The 22,296-nt window shown below is 46.1% G+C and overlaps 2 protein-coding genes across 2 annotated transcripts in view; one reads left to right on the top strand and one right to left on the bottom strand.

Moving 5' to 3' along the window:
* Positions 1-22,296, bottom strand: part of LOC144487786 (uncharacterized) — a 38,004-nt gene that overhangs the window by 3,929 nt on the left and 11,779 nt on the right. The gene's annotated exons all lie outside the window — the stretch shown is intronic.
* On the top strand, positions 160-17,544 carry LOC144487787 (uncharacterized). The gene is made up of 2 exons (XM_078205861.1): positions 160-1,745; positions 14,025-17,544. The coding sequence occupies exons 1-2, from the start codon at positions 644-646 to the stop codon at positions 15,050-15,052; spliced, it is 2,130 nt and encodes a 709-aa protein (XP_078061987.1). The 5' UTR covers positions 160-643; the 3' UTR covers positions 15,053-17,544.

Below are 22,296 nucleotides of genomic sequence, written 5' to 3'. Positions count from 1 at the left end.
AGGCCCCAACACCCCCAATAAGACCCATTGGTTTTATTGTCAGTCTGCAGACAGGAGCTGGAGAACTGAACCCAGACAGAGGAGAGGGAGGGAGAAAACTGGGAGTGGAGGAAAGAAATGGTGAGATGGGTTTGGATTTCAGCGCAGGGAGGAGGGAGAGTGTGTGGGACGGGGATTTACAGATTTGGGGGAACAAGAAAGGAAAAAATGTTCCAGAAAGACTAGAATTGTTCAGAGTTTCTATCCTGTTCTGACAGTGATGACTTTTCTAAACTGTTTTTACAGGATATTCAAAGTGAAGGAATGGCAGACAGAAAACTCAAACCGAACATCACATCTGACAAAGTCATTCAGTTCCTTCGGAGCTGAATATGATCGGTCTTTGAATATGGAAGGAGCAATATTTGTCTGTTCTGCCTGTGGGCAAAGAAATTAAACATCAGTGTGACCAGAAAAGCAGCAGGACAAACACACACCCGAGTGAGAGTGTTCCAGTGAACCGACTGTGGAAAGAGCTTTAACCAGTTACACAGCCTGAAAAAAAATCACAGTTCACAGCAGGGTGAAACTACGTGTATGTTGTGTGTGTGGATGAGGCTTGAACTGATCATCCAACCTGGAGAAACACAAGGGCACCAGCACCATGGAGAAACAGTGGAAATGTGTGGATTGTGGGAAAGGGATCAGTTTCCCATCACAACTGGAAGTTCATCAGCGCAGTCACACTGGGGAGAGACCGTTCACCTGCTCTGTTTGTGGGAAGGGATTCACCCATTCATACAACCTTCTGACTCACCAACGGGTTCACACTGGGGAGAGGCCGTTCACCTGCCCTGTGTGTGGGAAGGGATTCACTCGCTCATCCCACATTGTGACACACCAACTTGTTCACACTGATGAGAGACTGTCTCCATGTTCTGACTGTGGGAAGAGTTTTAAATGCAAAAAAGATCTGCTGACGCACCAACGTATTCACACTGGGGAGAGACCGTTCACCTGCTGTGTGTGTGGGAAAGGATTCATTCAGTCATCCCACTTGCAGACACATCAACTTGTTCACTCTGATAACAAACTTTTTAATTGTTCCCACTGTGAGAAGAGCTTTAAAAATAAAAAAGATCTGCTGACGCACCAATATACTCACACTGGGGAGAGGCCATTCACCTGCTGTGTGTGTGGGAAGGGATTCAGCCATCCATCTGCCCTATTGAACCACCAGAGAATTCACACTAGGGAGAGGCCCTTCACCTGCTCAGACTGTGGGAAGGGATTCATTAATTCATCCAACCTTCTGATACACCAGCAACTCCACACAGGGGATCGACCGTTCACCTGCTCTGAATGTGGGAAGGGATTCACCCGTTCATACAACCTTCTGACACAGCAGCAGGTTCACAGTGAGGAGAGGCCATTCACTTGCTCCGTATGTGGGAAGGGATTCACTCGTTCATCCAACCTATTGAATCACCAGCGAGTTCACACTGGGGAGAGGCCGTTCACCTGCTCCATGTGTGGGAAGGGATTCAGTCAGTCATCCAACCTGCTGACACATCAGAGAGTTCACAGTGGGGAGAGGCCATTTACCTGCTCTGTCTGTGGGAAGGGATTTTCTCATTTCTCTTATCTTCTGAAACACCAGCGAGTTCACACTGGGGAGAGGCCGTTCACCTGTAATGTCTGTGGAAAGGGATTTGTTCAGTCATCCCACCTGCTAACACACCGGCGAGTTCACAAACGACTGCAAGGTTTGGATTCTACACTTATCGATGCTGTTAATCATATCCAGGACTGAATCATCTTCATTCTGACTTTTTTCTTCTGTTGAGGTTTGATATTCTGAATAAATGTGAAATAGACATTTGATTGAATCATTGTTGTAGATTTTTGTCTTTTTCATTTGAGTGTTTAACGTCACCAGGCTGGAGCTCAGAAAGGGCAATCTGAGGGAGGATCATACAGGAGGAACAGAACTTCATTATTGACCCAGTCCTTCAGGGTCACGCTGAGAGGGACAAACAGCACTTTGGTCTTTTTCGTCACTTTTCACTGACAGCAAAGTCCCCGTGTGGGTGAATCCTGAGGTGTGTAAGAAATGTGTCCCAGTCGTTCTTTTCCATGGTTCCGAGCTCCGAGACACGGAACAGAAGCTCTTTTACAACTGTGTTTAGAGTTAGGAAGAACAATGGTGAATGCTGGAAACGTGCTGTCAAAGATTGGTGTAAAACTGGGATCTATTCCTGACTGAGAGTGAAACGGCAGGTTTAGGTTTCCAGACTAAAAATGCAAAAAAGTCTAAAACATTTTAATGTGTGTGTGTGTCAGTCCTGGTTTATTGAACAGAAACTGGCTTCAAATAAATTGGTTGAAGTCTGCATTAAAGTAGCAGCTGGAGACGTTCAAAGGAGCCTGTTAACTGCTGGGACAATGAGACAACAATTTGATTCCCAGATAGAGAAGGAGCTGCAGTGTGTGTCCAAGAATTCTCAGTTTTGTTGATGTGTGCTTCCCATACACTATCCTTTTAAATAAACCTCACTCCTATCAGCCTTTAACCATTATAAACAGAACAGAGAGAAGCTGAGCAGCATCGGAGCCCCGACTGACCATTTAAGAATGAGTGATGTGTTCAGCTGAAGTTTCCTGTTGGTAGTTTTCTGGGTGATCTCCTTATTTTGATCATTCTCAGTGACCCCTGGTGTGAACCTGCTCTCCTCTCTTTCGGACATTCACTCACTTAACATCTCCTCTCTCTCAGAAACTCAATCGCTCAACATCTCTCATCTCTCTCACACTCACTGAACGTTTCTCTCTCTCTCCAGGCATTCACTCACACTTACCTTCCACCTCTCTTACACTCTAACCTCACTCCTCTCTCACATTCACTTAATCTCTCTCCTCTCAGAAACTGTCTTCGTCACTTAATGTCTCTCTATCGTTCTTTCAAACACTCACTCGTTTAACCTTCCTATTTCAGATCTGCTTAAACTTATTCATTGTTTTCTCTCTCTCATTACCTCTCTCTGAAAAAGCACAAACACACTTCATCTCTCTTCACTGTCTGAGAAAACATCTAATTGATGGAGATTCAATCCTCTCTGTTTCTCTCTCCCACTTCCTCTGACAGGCCTTGACTCACTTTAAATCTCCTCTTTTCTAATAACCCTCTTTGGGAAAACTCATTTGTTCTCTAATTCCTCCTCATTTCTCCCACTGATGACCCTCAGTCCATCTCCCAATTCAGTGAATGTGTTAAAAGTCCAAATAATCTCCTTTATTGTTTAAAATGGGAATGGAGGTGACTGTAATGCTGAGACTGGCAGCAATCTGTGTGGTTGTTCTTGATGCTGTCAGAGTGAGTTCACCCTCACAGACAGGAAGACTGTTCACGGTGATAACATCAAACTGACGCCGGCTGTTTCATTCTCAGGTAACACAACTTCCTGTTTCTCTGCTGCCGGTTCCAAACCTCACATCTCACTTCTGAGCAGAAAATAAATCCAGGAACCACAATCTGGTGAGAACATCTGTCAATGCGGCCTGTATCTGTCCACAGAGTCAGGGCAGAGTCACACAGATCACATTGTGGTGACATTTACAAATGAGTCAGTTATTTCTGTTCAGAGTTTCCATTTGCAGATAAAACCAGCTGTGTCTGTGGATCAGTTTCTGAATCATAGAATCATAGAAACCCTACAGTGCAGGAGGAGGCCATTCGGCCCATCGAGTCTGCATCGACCACAATCCCACCCAGGCCCTACCCCCATATCCCTACATATATTTACCCGCTAATCCCTCTAACCTACACATCTCAGAACACTAAGCGGCAATTTTAGCATGGCCAATCAGCCTAACCCACACATCTTTGGACTGTGGGAGGAAACCGGAGCACCCGGAGGAAACGCACGCAGACACGAGGAGAATGTGCAAACTCCACACAGACAGTGACCCGAGCCGGGAATCGAGCCCAGGTCCCTGGAGCTGTGAAGAAGCAGTGCTAACCACTGTGCTATCGTGCCGCCCACTGAGTTCCCTCTGCTCTGATGTGGAGATGCCGACTCTGCTCCCCATAGCTGGGAACTGATAGCCTGCTCCCTTAAACTCTATATCATTCTCTCTGTATTGCTTGTTTCCTCTGTTTCTCAGCTTTTATCTTTGACCGTCTCATCTTTCTGCTTTTTAAAATCTCTCTCAGTTTTTCTCTCAGTCTTTCTGTCTCTCCTTTCCTCTGTATCTTTCTCAGGCTTTGTGTGTTCCTATTTGATCAAGATGTTCAAAATCAGGGAGAGTTTCTGATTGATTACAGAGGGAAAAACAGGGAGAAAAGCAGAAAAACCCGGCAGGTCCGGCGGCATCTGTTCAGAGAGTTAACATTTTGAGTCCATGTAATTCTTCAGGGCAGGAAAAACATGGGTTATCCACCTTAGATTAGGGAATGTGCTGGGGGAGATTTAATAGAGGTGTTTAAAATGACAAATGATTTATGATAGTGTCAATGGAGAGAAATTATCTCCCGGCAGCAGGAGGGTTTGTCGATGGAGAGAATCGATTTCCCCGGTGCAGGAGGGTCTGTAAGCAGAGGACACAGAGATTTAATTTAATTGACAACAGAATTGGAAGGGGTGTTAAGGAGAATGTTTTACACAATAACTTGATATGATCTGGAATGCACAAACTGACAGGTGCTAGAAGCAAGTTTAATAGTAGCTTTCAAAGGGAATTGGATAAATACTTGCAGAGGATAAATTGGCAAAGTTATGGTGAATGGGATTAATTAGACAGTTCACTCATCTTTGTGACATTCTGAATGTATCTCTCCTCAGGTTTTAATATTTGATCTTTTCGATTATAATGTGTCTCAAACAGAAGATTAAAATATTGGGTTTGATGAGCTGTCAGATCTCTTTCCTGTGTGTCTGTGTAACTTGAGAACTGGAGATAACCATGAGGAGGAACTGATTATTTTCAGTTCCTCTAACAGATACACCTCAGATATCAGAAATCCCTGGAGTTCCCCATGTCCTCATTATTCTCACCTCGGGTATAACAGCTCTCAGTCAGGCCGAGTCAGTCACATGTGTCTCTGTCATGATGTTTCATAGAACATAGAACATAGAACATTACAGCGCAGAACAGGCCCTTCGGCCCACGATGTTGCACCGACCAGTTAAAAAAAAAAACTGTGACCCTCCAACCTAAACCAATTTCTTTTCGTCCATGAACCTATCTACGGATCTCTTAAACGCCCCCAAACTAGGCGCATTTACTACTGATGCTGGCAGGGCATTCCAATCCCTCACCACCCTCTGGGTAAAGAACCTACCCCTGACATCGGTTCTATAACTACCCCCCCTCAATTTAAAGCCATGCCCCCTCGTGCTGGATTTCTCCATCAGAGGAAAAAGGCTATCACTATCCACCCTATCTAAACCTCTAATCATCTTATATGTTTCAATAAGATCCCCTCTTAGCCGCCGCCTTTCCAGCGAAAACAATCCCAAATCCCTCAGCCTCTCCTCATAGGATCTCCCCTCCATACCAGGCAACATCCTGGTAAACCTCCTCTGCACCCTCTCCAAAGCCTCCACATCCTTCCTGTAATGTGGGGACCAGAACTGCACACAGTACTCCAAGTGCGGCCGCACCAGAGTTGTGTACAGTTGCAACATAACGCTACGACTCCTAAATTCAATCCCCCTACCAATAAACGCCAAGACACCATATGCCTTCTTAACAACCTTATCTACTTGATTCCCAACTTTCAGGGATCTATGCACACATACACCTAGATCCCTCTGCTCCTCCACACTATTCAAAGTCCTCCCGTTAGCCCTATACTCAACACATCTGTTATTCCTACCAAAGTGAATTACCTCACACTTCTCCGCATTAAACTCCATCCGCCACCTCTCGGCCCAACTTTGCAACCTGTCTAAGTCTTCCTGCAAACTACGACACCCTTCCTCACTGTCTACCACACCACCGACTTTGGTGTCATCAGCAAATTTGCTAATCCACCCAACTATACCCTCATCCAGATCATTAATAAATATTACAAACAGCAGTATTTCCACTTGTATTTTATCACTCACCTCCCAGTGACACTCACTATAACACAGACACCTTAAAATATCATTGTTCCCTTGCACTTTGTCGTCCTATTATAATCAAATGTTTGTTGGGCCTCTTGTCTCCCTTAATGTCAGATTACCTGCAGTTAAAATGACCTCAGAGACACTGAAACTGCAGTTGTAATATACAGCAGAATTGGAATGACAGACAGGTTATTGTCCGATAATGACAGTGGCAGAGTAACACACATCGGAATTTAAATACATTATATCAATGGACCATGACTGACTCACACTATCAAATGAAACCTAAACTTTGGTTCTGGTGCACGAGATACTGACTGTATTACCATTACATTGGATCCAATGCTGTGTTCACTAACATACTGCAATGTGACTCTAAATATTTTAACAAACATTGTATTTGTTACACTCAGAGTAAGTCAGTGCTTTGCTGTGTTGTCTCTGTGCCCCATCTCCACTCTGAATGAATTGGAGCCTGTGTGTGTCATTGTTACACTGAGACTCTGTCACTGTTATTACTAATGTGGAGATGCCGGCGTTGGACTGGGGTAAACACAGTAAGAAGTTTAACAACACCAGGTTAAAGTCCAACAGGTTTATTTGGTAGCAAAAGCCACAAGCTTTCGGAGCCTTAAGCTCCTTCTTCAGGTGAGTGGGAATTCTGTTCACAAACAGGGCATATAAAGACACAAACTCAATTAACAGAATAATGGTTGGAATGCAAATACTTACAGCTAATCAAGTCTTAAAGGTACAAACAATGTGAGTGGAGACAGCATCAAGACAGGCTAAAGAGATGTGTATTCATAGAATCATAGAAACCCTACAGCACAGAAAGAGGCCATTCAGCCCATCGAGTCTGCACTGACCACAATCCCACCCAGGCCCTACCCCCATATCCGGGGCGGCACGGTAGCACAGTGGTTAGCACTGCTGCTTCACAGCTCCAGGGTCCTGGGTTCGATTCCCGGCTCGGGTCACTGTCTGTGTGGAGTTTGCACATTCTCCTCGTGTCTGCGTGGGTTTCCTCCGGGTGCTCCGGTTTCCTCCCACAGTCCAAAGATGTGCGGGTTAGGTTGATTGGCCAGGTTAAAAAATTGCTCCTTAGAGTCCTGAGATGCGTAGATTAGAGGGATTAGCGGGTAAAATATGTGGGGATAGGGCCTGGGTGGGATTGTGGTCGGTGCAGACTCGATGGGCCGAATGGCCTCCTTCTGCACTATAGGGTTTCTATGATTTACCCACTAATCCCTCTAACCTACGCATCTCAGGACACTAAGGGCAATTTTAGCACGGCCAATCAACCTCACCCGCACATCTTTGGACTGTGGGAGGAAACCGGAGCACCCAGAGGAAACTCACGCAGACAACGTGCAAACTCCACACAGACAGTGACCCAAGCCGGGAATCGAACCCAGGTCCTTGGAGCTGTAAAGCAGCAGTGCTAACCACTGTGCTACCGTGCCGCCCCACTGTCCAGACAGGACAGCCAGTGAGACTCTGCAAGTCCAGGCAAGTTGTGGGGATTACAGATAGTGTGACATGAACCCAATATCCCGGTTGAGGCCGTCCTCATGTGTGCAGAACTTGGCTATCAGTTTCTGCTCAGCGACTCTGCGCCGTCGTGTGTCGTGAAGGCCGCCTTGGAGAATGCTTACCCGAATATCAGAGGCCGAATGCCCGTGACCGCTCAAGTGCTCCCCAACAGGAAGAGAACAGTCTTGCCTGGTGATTGTCGAGTGGTATTCATTCATCCGTTGTCACAGCGTCTGCATGGTTTCCCCAATGTACCATGCCTCGGGACATCCTTTCCTGCAGCGTATCAGGTAGACAACTTTGGCCGAGTTGCAAGAGTATGTACCGTGTACCTGGTGGATGGTGTTCTCACGTGAGATGATGGCATCTGTGTCGATGATCCGGCATGTGTTGCAGAGGTTGCTGTGGCAGGGTTGTGTGGTGTCGTGGTCACTGTTCTCCTGAAGGCTGGGTAGTTTGCTGCGGACAATGGTCTGTTTGAGGTTGTGCGGTTGTTTGAAGGCAAGAAGTGGGGGTGTGGGGATGGCCTTGGCGAGATGTTCGTCTTCATCAATGACATGTTGAAGGCTCCAGAGGAGATGCCGTAGCTTCTCCGCTCCGATGAAGTACTGGACGATGAAGGGTACTCTGTCCACCTTGTCCCATGTTTGTCTTCTGAGGAGGTCGGTGCGGTTTTTCGCTGTGGCGCGTCGGAACTGTTGATCGATGAGTTGAGCGCTATATCCTGTTCTTATGAGGGCATCTTTCAGCATCTGGAGGTGTCTGTTGCGATCCTCCTCATCCGAGCAGATCCTGTGTGTACGGAGGGCTTGTCCGTCGGGGATGGCTTCTTTAACGTGTTTAGAGTGGAAGCTCTCCACTCACATTGTTTGTACCTTTAAGACTTGATTAGCTGCAAGGATTCGCATTCCAACCATTATTCTGTAAATTGAGTCTGTGTCTTTATAAGCCCTGTTTGTAAACAGAATTCCCACTCACCTGAAGAAGGGGCTTGAGGCTCCGAAAGCTTGTGTGACGTTTGCTACCAAATAAACCTGTTGGACTTTAACCTGGTGTTGTTAAACTTCTTCCTGTTATTATTGGACAAGCAGCAAATCACCGTCACAATGCCCGGCTGATTGACGGCAGCGCGGACCAATGGGAAGAGGGGACAGTGCTGGAGGACCGACTTGGAGCGGTCGGTCCTCCAACCAATGGGAGCGAAAGAGGGGCGGGGCCAGCTTTGACTGGAGCATGCGCAGTGTGAGTAATGGCGATGGGAAACGGCTTTTGTTCTGGGCTCGGAAATCTGTTAGAGGTGATTGGAGGTACGGAGAGAGCAATGGATCGTCCAGGTGGGTGGAAACGCTGCGTAAGCATGTTGTGTCAGCCGCAAACCGCGGAAGAGAACTTCTCGGACCCAGTTTGTACCGAGAAGGGCTGCAGCTCCTCGTGTTCGTCCCGGGTTAACGTTCGCCATCTTTATTGGGGGCAATATGCAGCAGTGCGCACGTGCGGCCGCCATGTTTGTAGAGGGCAATGTTGTCAATCAGTGGGAGGGGCTTGTTCCCCAGTGCTCAGAATGGAGACAACCTGTCCATCAAACTGCATCAACCCTGAGTCCCAATGTCTTATTGATGAGGCAGAGCGGTGGTAGAGAAGGAAAAAGAAAGGAAAATAAAAACAATAAATGCTGGAAAATCTCAGCAGATCTAACAGCATCTGTGGAGAGAGAATAGAACCAACGTTTCGAGACTGGATGACCCATAGTCAGGGCTTGTACAGGTGTAAACAGAGCATGTAAACTTTGACACCTCCATGTACCCTTGTACACCTCAATCAATCTACTTTGCTCCAAGGAGAACAACCCCAAGTTATCCAGCTTAACATTGTAACTATAATTCCTCATCCCTGAAACCATTTTGATAAATCTCCTCTGCACCCTGTCAAGGAGCCTCACATCCTCCATAATGTGTGGTGTTCACTGGTTTGCACAGACCCAGGTATTCTGTGTTCCTGTCTGTGATCTCATCACATACTTACAATTGCACAGTGACATCACCCCCGCTCCCCGGGGATTTCCTCAACTGGGAGATTTTTCTCTGATGCCAATGCTTCTGATATCTTTCCAGCTGCAGGCTCCAGCAGGAGATTTTAATATTAAAATCAGTTAAATTGTTTCAGAGGTGAGTGTTTGTGACCATTCACGGGCGCGGGTTCTCGTCATAAACCAGCTGCTCGCCTCCATGCTGTGGTACCGGCTGGTCCCTTAGACCCCTCCCCCTGGCTTTGTCGCCAATATCCTGGTGTTGTTAAACTTCTTACTTTGTCGCCAATATCCAGAGAACCCTCCTGCGGTTCTTCTGGGGCAATCGACTGCACTGGGTCCCTGCTGCGGTTCTGTATCTCCCGCTTGAGGAGGGCGGACAAGGTCTGGTGTGCCTCCGCACTCAGATAGCGACCTTCCGCTAAAGGTACCTTTACGTTGAGCCCCCTCCACAATGGTGTGCCATATTTCTTCTGCCACTGGCACGGCCTCAATTATGACGTGCAGCTCCTGCATATCGAACTGGGGCGTGCTTCGACCGCCCTGCAGGAGTTGCCCATCTTTTACCTCACCGTCTGGAACACGGTCGCCTCGCGACACAGCTCTCCCCCGTCAGGAGTAGCAGCTCTCGTGCGAGAGCCGCTGCTCAGGAATCCGCTCCTCCAGCCGTATGACTTCAGGTGGCTGGCGGAGAGGAGGGCTGTGGACGCCGGGGTGACCAGAATCGGGGACGTGCTCGATGGCGGAGGAGCGGGCTGGATGGGCCCCCGCGTGCTGGCTGAGTGCGTGGGGACGACCGTCCGGCACACGGCCAAAGCCATCCTAGACCTTAGGACGGTCGTGCTCGGCCCCGAAACTGCACGCAAACTCGAGGCGGCGCAGGCGTGCGGTGGGATCCCGCCCGAGCGTTCCCCTGTTCGGACAGAATTCCACATTGGCCCAAAACTTCAACCCTCCTCCTCGGGTCAGGTGCCCCACAGCCTGAGCCGCCTCGTGGAAATGTCCTCCGTGCCTTTTCCTACCGCGCGGAGGCGTTTCCTGTGTGGGCTGCTGCTGCACACCTTCCACTACCGCCTCCTTGCCTGTCGCCCGGATACACCTTGGCGGGCCTTGTTTCCGTAGAGGTCCCTCTACGGAGGGATTGCCCCAATTACATCGGGGACCTGGGGTGAAGGGTGATGCATGCAGCAGTTCCGCACAACCGTAGGATTCACTGGTTCACGGGCTATGAAGCTTGCCCCTTCTGTGGCCTTGTGAAGTCCGTGGACCATGTCTATGTTTTGTGTCTTAGGTTGCACTTTCTTTTTGTTGGGGTCGGGATGGCGACCTCCTCGTGAACCTGCTCCTGGGCCTGGCGAAACGCGCCATTTACCGGTCCAGGCTGCGGGCGATCGAGGGGGCCGTCCATCCTGACTGTCTTCCCCTCTACCGCGGCTACGTTCGCGGCCAGGTGTCCCTGGAGAGGGAGCATGCGGTGTCCACGGGCGCGGTTGACGCCTTCCGCGCCCGCTGGGCACCGCAGGGGTTGGGGTGCGTTATCGACCCTAATAATCACATTTTAATTTGATGTTTTTAAGTTTCCTTTGTACTTTGATTTCTGTTCGGACTGTTCTCCCTCCTTTTGGGGAGCTGCCCCTTTTACTTTGTCCTGACTTAATCTGAGTTTGTTTATTTGTTTTGACCTAAAAGAGGCCAACATCTGTGAGTAACACACTTTCTTTTCTCCCCCTTTCCATTTCTTTTCTCATTCTGGGGGAAATTGGGGACTTGCAGCAACTGAAGGGAAAGGAAGTGAATCCAGGGAGGCTGCAGACTCTGGAAAGGTTGGCCCAGGTCTCCCTCTCGCTCTCTCTTAAAGACATTGATATAGAAACAGAGATGATAGGAGCAGGAGGAGGCCATTTGGCCCTTCGAGCCTGCTCCGCCATTCATTATGATCATGGCTGATCATCCAACTGAGTAGCCTAATCCTGCTTTTTCCCCATAACCTGTGATCCCATTCACCCCAAGTGCTTTATCCAGCCGCCTCTTGAATACATTCAATGTTTTGGCACCAACTACTTCCTGTGGTAATGAATTCCACAGGGTGACTACTCTTTGGGTGAAGAAATGTCTACTCACCTCCGTCCTAAATGGTCTGCCCTGAATCCTCAGACTGTGACCCTTGGTTCTGGACTCCATCGGGAACATCCTCCCTGCATCTATCCTGTCTCGACCTGTTAGAATTTTATAAGTCTCTTTGAGATTCCCCCCTCATTCATCTGAACTCCAACGAAAACAATTCTAACCTGGTCAATCTCTCCTCATACATCAGTCCCGCGATTCCCTGAATCAGCCTGGTGAACATCCTTTGCTCCCTCAGCTTGACACATTTATTTGTCTGTCGAAAAGGATGGTCTTTTTCCTCATGTTCACATTAAAGGGCAGCTTTCCCCAGGAGATGGCTGACATTTAAGGGGACAGTATGTTAATATAGGACAGAGATCTGTCTAGTGTTATTATATGGTACCCAGATTAGATATATTATTTATGTTTCTGTAATAAAATACTTTTATTATTAGTTCTTGCATTGTAATATAATGCTATAGCGATGTTATACATTTCCAGTCATAAAGTCATTACAGCACAGAAGGAATCCATTCGGTAACTCGAGTCCATTCTGACTCTCTGTATAACATTCCAGTCCCAATCCCCCTCTATATCCCCATTCTCCTGAAAGTTTATTTCCTTCAAATGCCCATCCACTTTCGTTTTTAAATAGAATCCATAGATATGGATGGAGATTTACAACTTTTTGGGAATGAAATAGGAAAGAATGTTCCATAGAAACTAGAATTGGCTGCTCTGAATTTCTATCCTATACTGACAGGGGCGGCACGGTAGCACAGTGGTTAGCACTGCTGCTTCACAGCTCCAGGGTCCTGGGTTCGATTCCCGGCTCAGGTCACTGTCTGTGTGGAGTTTGCACATTCTCCTCGTGTCTGCGTGGGTTTCCTCCGGGTGCTCCGGTTTCCTCCCACAGTCCAAAGATGTGCGGGTTAGGTTGATTGGCCAGGTTAAAAATTGTCCCTTAGAGTCCTGGGATGCGTAGGTTAGAGGGATTAGCGGGTAAATTAGCGGGTAAAAAAAAAAAGGGATTAGCGGGTAAGGCCTGGGTGGGATTGTGGTCGGTGCAGACTCGATGGGCCGAATGGCCTCCTTCTGCACTGTAGGGTTTCTATGATTCTATGACTGTGATGACTTTTGCAAACTCATTTCATAGGATATTGAATGAGGAATCAAAGGCAAAAATCTCAACCGTCACGTCTAGACAGAGCCATATTCCTTGGGATCTGAATATCTTGTAATATGGAACTGTAGCTACGTTATATATTTCCAGACATCTCTTCCCTCAGAGGGTTGTTAGTCTTTTGGATTTCTCTTCCACAGGGACCAGTGGAGGCTGAGGATCATTGAATATATTCCAGTTAGACAGATCTTTGACTGACAAGGGTGTCAAGGGTTATGGGGAACAGACAAGAAGATGGAGCAAAAGCTAAGACGTGGGGGGATTTCTTCACTCAAGGATGTGGGAAAGCTTTGGAATTCTCAATCCCTGAGGACAGTGAAGCCTCAGTCATCAACTACTTGCAAGAGAGAGATTGATTGGTTTCTAGATATTGAATATATCAAGGGATATGGGTTTAGTGTGGGGAGAATGATGCTGAGGTAGATGAACGAATTATCTCATTGAATAGTTTAAAAGAATCGATGGGCCAAATGGCCGACTGCAGCTCCTATTTGTTATGGTCTCTGTGTCCAGGACAGGAAGCAGTGAGCATGGATCTGTCAATCAGCCTCAATCAGCACCTTCAGGAGAATTGGGAGGGTGAATATTAGATACAGCAGAGTGAGAATGGAGGGAGAGTGTGTGGGATGGAAATTTACAGCTTTTTGGGACTGAAATAGGAAAGAATGTTCCATAGAAACTAGAATTGTCTGTTCTGAATTTCTATCCTGTACTGACACTGATGACTTTTGTCAACCTGTTTTACAGGATATTGAAAGAGGAATCACAGGCCGAAATCTCAAACGTCACGTCTAGATCTGACAGAGTCATATTCCTTGGGAGCTGAATATCATCGGACTTTGAATCTGGAAGGAGAAATGATTGTCCAGTCTGTTGATTTGAAAAGATTTGAAATGTCAGTGTGACTGGAAAAGCAGCAACACACTGCCACACTCGAGTGAGAGTGTTCCAGTGCACTAACTAAAGAGCTTTAACCAGTTACACAGCCTGAATAAATATCACACCATTCACAGCAGGGAGAGACTGTACCCGTGTTGTGAGTGTGGACGAGACTTCAACTGATTGTCCACCCAAGAGAGAGGTAAGGACACCTGCACCATGGAGAAACCGTGGAAATGTGGGGACTGTGGGAAGAGATACAGAGCCCCATCAGAGCTGGAAGCTCATCGGCGCAACCACACTGGGGAGAGACCATTCACCTGCTCTCAGTGTGGGGAGGGATTCACTCAGTCATTCAGCCTGCAGTCACACCAGCGAGTTCACACTGGGGAGAGACCGTTCACGTGTTCTCAGTGCGGGGAGGGATTCAGTCATTTATCCAGCCTGCGGACACACCAGCGAGTTCACACTGGGGAGAGGCCGTTCACCTGCCCTCAGTGTGGGAAGGGATTCACTTGTTCATCCAGCCTGCAGTCACACCGGCGAGTTCACACTGGGGAAAGGCCATTCACCTGCCCTCAGTGTGGGAAGGGTTTCACTCAGTCATTCAACCTGCGGGCACACCAGCGAGTTCACACTGGAGAGAGGCCATTCACCTGCTCTCAGTGTGGGAAGGGATTCACTCAGTCATCCCACCTGCGGATACACCACCGAGTTCACACTGGGGAGAGGCCATTCACCTGCTCTCAGTGTGGGAATGGATTCACTCAGTCATCCCACCTGCAGACACACCAGCGGGTTCACACTGGGGAGAGGCCATTCACCTGCTCTCAATGTGGGGAGGGATTCAGTCGGTCATCCCACCTGCAGACACACCAGCGAGTTCACACTGGGGAGAGGCCATTCACCTGCTCTCAATGTGGGGAGGGATTTACTCAGTCATCCCAGCTGCAGATACACCAGCGAGTTCACACTGGGGAGAGGCCATTCACCTGCTCTCAGTGTGGGAAGGGATTCACTCAGTCATCCAGCCTGCTGACACACCAGCGAGTTCACACTGGGGAGAAGCCGTTCACCTGCTCTCAATGTGCGAAGGGATTCACTCGGTCCTCCCACCTCCAGATACACCAGCGAGTTCACACTGGGGAGAGACCGTTCAGCTGCTCTGTGTGTGAGAAGAGATTCAGTCTTTCATCCGCCCTGCTGAGACACCAACAAGTTCACGAGTGATTCCAGGGGTTGTTTCTGTTATTGTTTCTGCTCTCAATTACATCCAGGACTGCATTTTGTTCATTCTCACAGTTGGTCAATGGGGAGGGTCGGAGGGTTTCTTTCTGCTGGACTGGCCGGTCTCATGACTTTGCCTCCAGTGGGCTGATGCTCTTTGAGTCGTGTTACCAAATTTCACAAGGATCACAGAGTGACAGGGTGTGAGGAAGTTAAGAGTCACTATTTTTGTTTGAAATCCCCTCAAATGCCCATCCAATTTCCTTTGTAATTGTTTATTGTCTCCACTTCCTCCACCCTCGTAGGCAGCAAGTTCCAGCTCATTACCATTCGCTGCATCAAAATATTCTTCGTCACATCCCACCCCCACGCATCTCTGATCCAAAACCTTAAATCTGTGTCCCCCTCATCCTTGTCCCATCAGCTAATGGGAACAGCTTTTCTTTGTCCACCTTATCTAAACCTGTCAGAATCTTGTCCACCTCTATCAAATCTCCCCTCAACCTCCTTTGCTCCAAGGGAAACAACCCCAGCCTGACATCGACAATAAAGAACAAACTAACAGAATATGTTAATACCTGAAATCAAATGGGAATGTTTAATTTCTGTTTTAATGATATTGTGAATATATTGTCCTGGACAATAACAGAATTGGAATAACTCACCTTGGGTGTGGTTGAATGGAATACCTCAATCTGATATCCACCTACAGTCTAGTGAAAGTGTGGAATGTGTAGCTGGAAATCCCTCCCTAACAGCACTGTGGGTGTACTTACACCTCAGGCATTGTAGCAGTTCAGGAAGGCAGTGTTGGGGTTGACCATGGCCGAGGCAGCTACATACAGCCACATATTCTGTTATAATTGAAGGACTGCAGATTGAATGTGAGGCATTATGGGACTGGACTATCTTAACGACATTCCTGTGACTGCTCAGTTTCTGCAATCATGAACCATTAAAGCTGCTTAGCAGGGCCCCAACAGAGGACCTGGTGAGAATATTTACTCAGAATGAGCTAAAATTAGCTAAAACAAAGATTTTGCAGCTGGCAACATGTTTGGGATTTTAAATCAACAAAGACTTGATGTTTCCGATAAAATCAGGCCTTGGAAGTTGGCTAAAAAAAGTTTAAGTTATAATGAAGGGGAATGAAGGATCTTGTGTCTTATTTTAATCAAGGAGTTGTGAGCTTAGACCATAAGACACAGGAGCAGAATTAGGCCACTCGGCCCATCGAGTCTTCTCCGCTATTCAATCATGGCTGATATTTTTCTCATCCAAATTCTCCTGCCTTTTCCACATAACCCCTGATCCCCTTATTAATCAAGAACCTATCTATCTCTGTCTTACAGACACTCAATGAACTGACCTTCACAGCCTTCTGTGGCAAAGAGTTCCACAGATTCACCACTCTCTGGCTGAAGAAATTCCTCCTCATCTCTGTTTTAAAGGATCATCCCTTTAGCCTGAGGTTGTGCCCTCTAGTTTTTTCCCACTAAGTTTCAATAAGATCTCCCTTCATCCTTCTAAACTCCAATGAGTGCAGACCCAGAGTCCTCAACCATTCTTCATACGACAAGCTCTTCATTCCAGAGATCATTCTTGTGAAGCTCCTCCAGACCCTTTCCAAGACCAGCATATCGTTCCTTAGATGTGGGGCTCAAAACTGCTCACAATACTCCAAATGGGGTCTGACCAGAGCCTTATACAGTCTCAGAAGTACATCGCTGCTCTTGTATTCTAGCCCTCTTGACATGAATGCTAACATTGCATCTGCCTTTCGAACTGCCAACTAAACCTGCACGTTAACTTCAAGAGAATCTTGAACAATGACTCCCAAGTCCCTTTGTGCTTCTGATTTCTGAAACATTTCCCCATTTAGGAAATAGTCGATGTCTCCATTCCTCCTCCCCAAGTACATAATCTCACACTTTTCCACATTGTATTCCATCTGCCACTTCTTTGCCCACTCTCCTAGCCCATCAAAGTCCTTCTGCAGCCCCTCTGCTTCCTCAATACTACCTGCCCCTCTACATATCTTTGTATCATCTGCAAACTTAGCAACAATGCCTTCAGTTCCATCTTCCAAATCATTAATGTATATTGCGAAACGTTTGTGGTGCTCTGTCGCTTTAAGAAGCTATAGCTGCGAGAGAGAATGCTGAGGATTCATTGTTTGAAATTTACGAGCTGTGAGAACCTGTGTGTTTCATTTGTTTTATGTGGATGTTTGTAGATGTGTTTTATTATTGTTTTGGGCTACATTTGTTAAGGTTTATCTTTCTGGGGAATTAACCTTATCTTGAGTCTTTAATTAAAGGCATTTCTGGAAGTTTAGAAACAGAACCACAAGAACGCTTAAGGAATTAATTTTGTTTATTGTTGTAAAGCACATGCTATGTTTCTCTGTTTGTGTGTGGATGATATTTGTTGAATGCTTCAAGCTTTCAGGTTTTCTGTCTGTGATTTAAATCAAACATTTAAATAAAGGACGTGTAATTAATAAAGCTTTTTTTCATAAAAGTTGTGAACCTGGAGCCACATTTACTGGCCAGAGACATGATTCCAGGAAACTTTGCTAAACTTGTGGGAATTTTAATCCAGATTCAAACTCACACATATGAGTATGAGAGAGTTTTAATTGTAATGGTTATTTAAAATTTGGGACATGTGAAATAATTCTGACCATTCCTGTGTTCATTGAATCATAGAATCCCTCCAGTGCAGAAGGGACCATTCGGACCATCGAGTCTGCACCATCTCTCTAACAGAGCACCTTACCCAGGCCCTCTCCCCTGCCCTATCCCTGTAATCTCACACATTTACCATGGCTAACCTATCTAACCCACACAGCTTGGGAGACGAAGAGGGAATTCAACATTGCAAATCCACTGAATCTGGGCATCTTTGGTCTGTGGGTGGAAACTGGAGCACCCGGAGGAAGCCCACGCAGACACAGGGAGAACATGCAAATTCCAAACAGACACTCACCCAAGGCTGGAATTAAATGCCTGACGCTGTGAGGTAGCAGTGCTAACCACTGTGCCACCATGTCACCCGATAGTTGAGGCCAAAACATTGCCTGATTTCAAGAAGATATGAGATATACTCTTGGGGCAAAAGGGATCAAGGGATATGGAAGGAAGGGGCGAATCAGGAAATTGAATTCAATGATCAGCCATGATCAAGATGAATGGTGGAGCAGGCTCAAGGGGCCGAATGGCCTACTCCTGCTTCTAGTTTCTATGTTTCTCTCCACTGGGCCAGCATTCCATCCAGTGGCACAGTGGTTCGCACTGCTGCCTCAAAAAAGCAAATACAACAATGGCTTTGGCATCTGCTACAATGTGACTGACAGATTGACAACGGAGTCAAGGGCATCAGGAGCAAAAGATACCCTGGGAGGTGGAGAAGAATGCGACGGAGATTACGTGCGGGTCCTTGATTGGTTTTCTAAAGAGATTCAGAAAGGAAGCAGCAAGTTGGAAAAAGTCCAGAATAAATTAATTTACAGTTACATTGGAAACCTGTTGCCTCACAGCTGAGTACAAAATATAAAGAGTTGAGGGAACTGGTGGATAAGCTGCAGAATGGAGCTGATTGCTGGCAGGAGAGCACGTCTGACCTGGACAATCAGTTACATTGGGAACAGGGGGCAGATGATAGGGTGAGTGGAGCTCAGAAAAATCTACTGCTGTTCGGCCAAACTCTGGAACAAGATATTGATTTACAGTCAGAAAATATCAGATCAAGTGAAGAGTTAGAAAATGCCGTGGGGACTTTGAGGAAGTTAATTCAGCCACAAAGTGACACCTCCCCTGAAGCAGACCACTCCCTGTGTTTAGCTAACATCAAACAACCTGAGACACAAATCAGTCACCAGTGAGTAAATGTAGTTGTTTTCTCCAAAAAAAGAATCACTGAAAGCACTCCCCCTTCTCCTCTGCCTCTCCTGTGTGATAAGGGAATGCAGGTGTGTGTGATTAGCCATGACTTCTGCACCATCATGATCCACAACGCTTACTCCAAGTTGGTTTGCCCAGTTGAAGGAATGCTGTACATTTGAGTCATAATTGTTGAAGCAGGGTGTTGTTTGAAAGCATCACAGATTCGAAGAATTAGTTTGGAAAGGGAATAAAAATTAATTTAATTTGAACTGCCGTGTGTTTCTGTTTGAAATAAATTCAGACTGTACTAAAATGTGAAAGGAATGTATTTGGGTTTGAAATTAAGTTGTTCAAGGTTAGAATTGTGAAGGCCAATTTGCTCCCAAAACACAAAGATCAGGCTGCAGTTTGGCAGCAAACCAGTTCCAACTTTCCTAAACATCTGAGTTAAAATTGTTGAGATTCGGTTAACAACATATTTCACAAAGTATTTCTTTCAACTTTGATTAAGTGGAAAATATTGAAAGTTGAAATTGGTGTTCAAAAAAGGATCGATAAAAGAGATGAAATTGGAACAAAATTGAAGAAAATAACACGAGAGAAGTTTTTTAAATTATGTAAGTTGATGCAATTGCCAAGTTTCCTCTGCCCACTCCCCGCCTCTCTCGGTTCCACAGAGAAGTTAACACTTTCAGCAGACAGTTGATTGTTATAAATCTCCACACAGCCTTTGTTTTTTAATGTAACCTATACTTGGACATATTAACTCACTGAGATCTTGGCCAGAGCCAGATGGATTGTTTGTGTTTTTTAAACAGGTGATGATGGTTTCCAGCTCTGAGTGAAGTCAACAGTTTTGAGAATTAAAGCAGAGAATAAAAGACTTTACTTTTCAGAAAGCCACCAAGCCTGCTTAGGATACTGGAATTGATAAACATCTGATGTGAGTTGCTATTTCAAGCATTGAAAATGGAAATCACCTGTTGTTTAAGGGAAAGAACAAAGTTGATAATGCCTGGAATCAAACACAAATTTGGGGCAGCACTGTGGCACAATGGTTCTCATGGCTGTCTCACAGTAAGAAGTCTCACAACACCAGGTTAAAGTCCAACAGGTTTATTTGGTAGCAAATAGGCCAGGGACCCGGTTCGATTCCTGACTTGGGTCACTGTCTGGCGGAGTCTGCACGTTCTCCCTGTGTCTGCGTGGATTTCCTCCGGGTGCTCCAGTTTCCTCCCACAGTCAAAAAGACGTGCTAGTTAGGTGCATTGGCTAGGCTAAATTCTCCCGCAGTGTGCCAGAGCAGGCGCCGGAGTGTGGCGACTAAGGGATTTTCGCAGTAACTTCATTGCAGTGTGAATGTAAGCCTACTTGTGACTAATGAATAAACTTTGACTTCAAATATTCTTAAAGTTTTTAAAGTTTATTTATTAGTGTCACAACTAGACTTGCATTAACACTGCAATGAAGTTACTGTGAAATGTTCGGTTTCTTTTTAAAGATATTATGAGTATATTTCATGTTTTAAAAGATTCTCCAGAACTCCGGAAAGTGCAGTTTAAAGGAATGCATACATTCGGGTATGGAACATTCTGGTAAAGGGGAAGTATAGACGAGGTAAATGAGGTGACAGCTTTTTCTTGGAGATATTTAAAGTTTATTTATTAGTGTCACAAGTAAGGCTTATTGCAATGACGTCACTGTGAAATTCCCCTAGTCACCACATTCCGGCGCCTGTTTGGGACAATGCACCTAACCAGCATGTCTTTCAGTCTGTGGGAGGAAACCGGAGTACCCGGAGGAAACCGACGCAGACACGGGGAGAATGTGCAAACTCCGCACAGACAGTGACCCAAGTCGGGAATCAAACCCAGATCCCTGGTGCTGTGAGGCAGCAGTGCGAGCCACCGTGCCACCCCTTGTTTGTTTCTTTGTCCATGAACTATTTGAGAGAACTGAATTTTATAATCTGGCCGCCATCTGAGACGTTGGGATTGTACAGGGGGAAATAAGCAAATACGTTGAGATGGAAAACCCCTTTGACCCCGGCTTTTGACTTTCTTTTGAAGTTTCCAGCAGAATTATTGGATGGTGCATCCTTTGAAAGAGAGTGGAATTCAGGATGATGATTGGTAAAATACCCAGCACCATCGCTATAGACCTGATCAACCTTTCACAAATACACAACAAGGATTTGTGGGAGAGGACAGAGAGATAACAACAAGCAAGACAAAGTACATGTCTGGTTAATAACAACAACATGAGAGACAACATTTAACATGGAGGGAAATGTGTGAAGATGGCTTATGAATGTGAGACTCCAACAGAGAATTAAAGAAGGAATTGGAACACTGATGTGAGATTGCAGAATTGGTTTGTAAGTTGTGAATGAACTAATATGCGAGAGTGCACAGTGCAGCTGTATTGAAGAATGAAGTGTGGCACGGTGGCACAATGGTTAGCAGTGCTTCGTCATAGCGCCCAAGGACCCGGGTTCAATTCTGGCCTCGGGTCACTGTCTGTGTGGAGTTTGCACAATCTCTCCATATCTGCGTGGGTTTCCTCCAGGTGCTCCGGTTTCCTCCCACACTCCAAAGATATGCAGGTTAGGTTGATTGGCCATAGTAAATTGCTTCTGAGCGTCAGGCGAACTAGCAGGGTAAATAAATGGGGTTTTGGGGATAGAGCCTGGATGGGATTGTGGGCTGTGCAGACACGATGGGCCAAATGGCCTCCTTCTGCACTGTAATGATTCTATGATTCAAATGGGACTTTCTCAGCTGCTTGACTAACAGCGTGACATGAAATGGTTAATATGACCTGAAGAGTAAGAAATCATTTTGAAATGATCAAGGCACTGACACAGACTCCAGAGAAACTGACTGGAAGAACAAATTAAAGTAAATGGAATTTTGGACTGGGACAAATGAAGGCGCGGGAGAAATAATACTGAATAAGAATTATTACAAGATGGAGCAGGTTAAGGGACAGCTTGAGAATTGTTTTGAATCTATGCAATTTATACAGCAATTATATGTTATCACTGCTTTTATATCCAATTATACCATTTCAATTATGTCTGAAAATTAGTTGTGAGAAGGAGATTGTAAAGGGAATGGAAGTTGGCTACCTTGGGCTAAGCCAATGAGGAAAAGGGGGAAAATGCCAGAGTGAATGAATAGATTTAGTAAAAGGGGTGATGGATGTAACACCCCTGCATTAGAGTAAAATCACATGTTAATCAAATGCTCCACATCAAGGTTCTAATATCAGCAAGGTTGTTTACTTGTTTGAGGAACAAACAGTTTCTGGATTACAGACAAGTCTTTGGGTGAAGTTTTAATAATAAACCTACATAGG

Source organism: Mustelus asterias, unplaced genomic scaffold (genome assembly GCF_964213995.1).
Source record: "Mustelus asterias unplaced genomic scaffold, sMusAst1.hap1.1 HAP1_SCAFFOLD_1042, whole genome shotgun sequence".
In the NCBI taxonomy this organism is placed as follows: domain Eukaryota; kingdom Metazoa; phylum Chordata; class Chondrichthyes; order Carcharhiniformes; family Triakidae; genus Mustelus; species Mustelus asterias.
The sequence above is the reverse complement of the archived record's forward strand: the minus strand, read 5'-3'. Positions and strand labels throughout refer to the sequence as shown.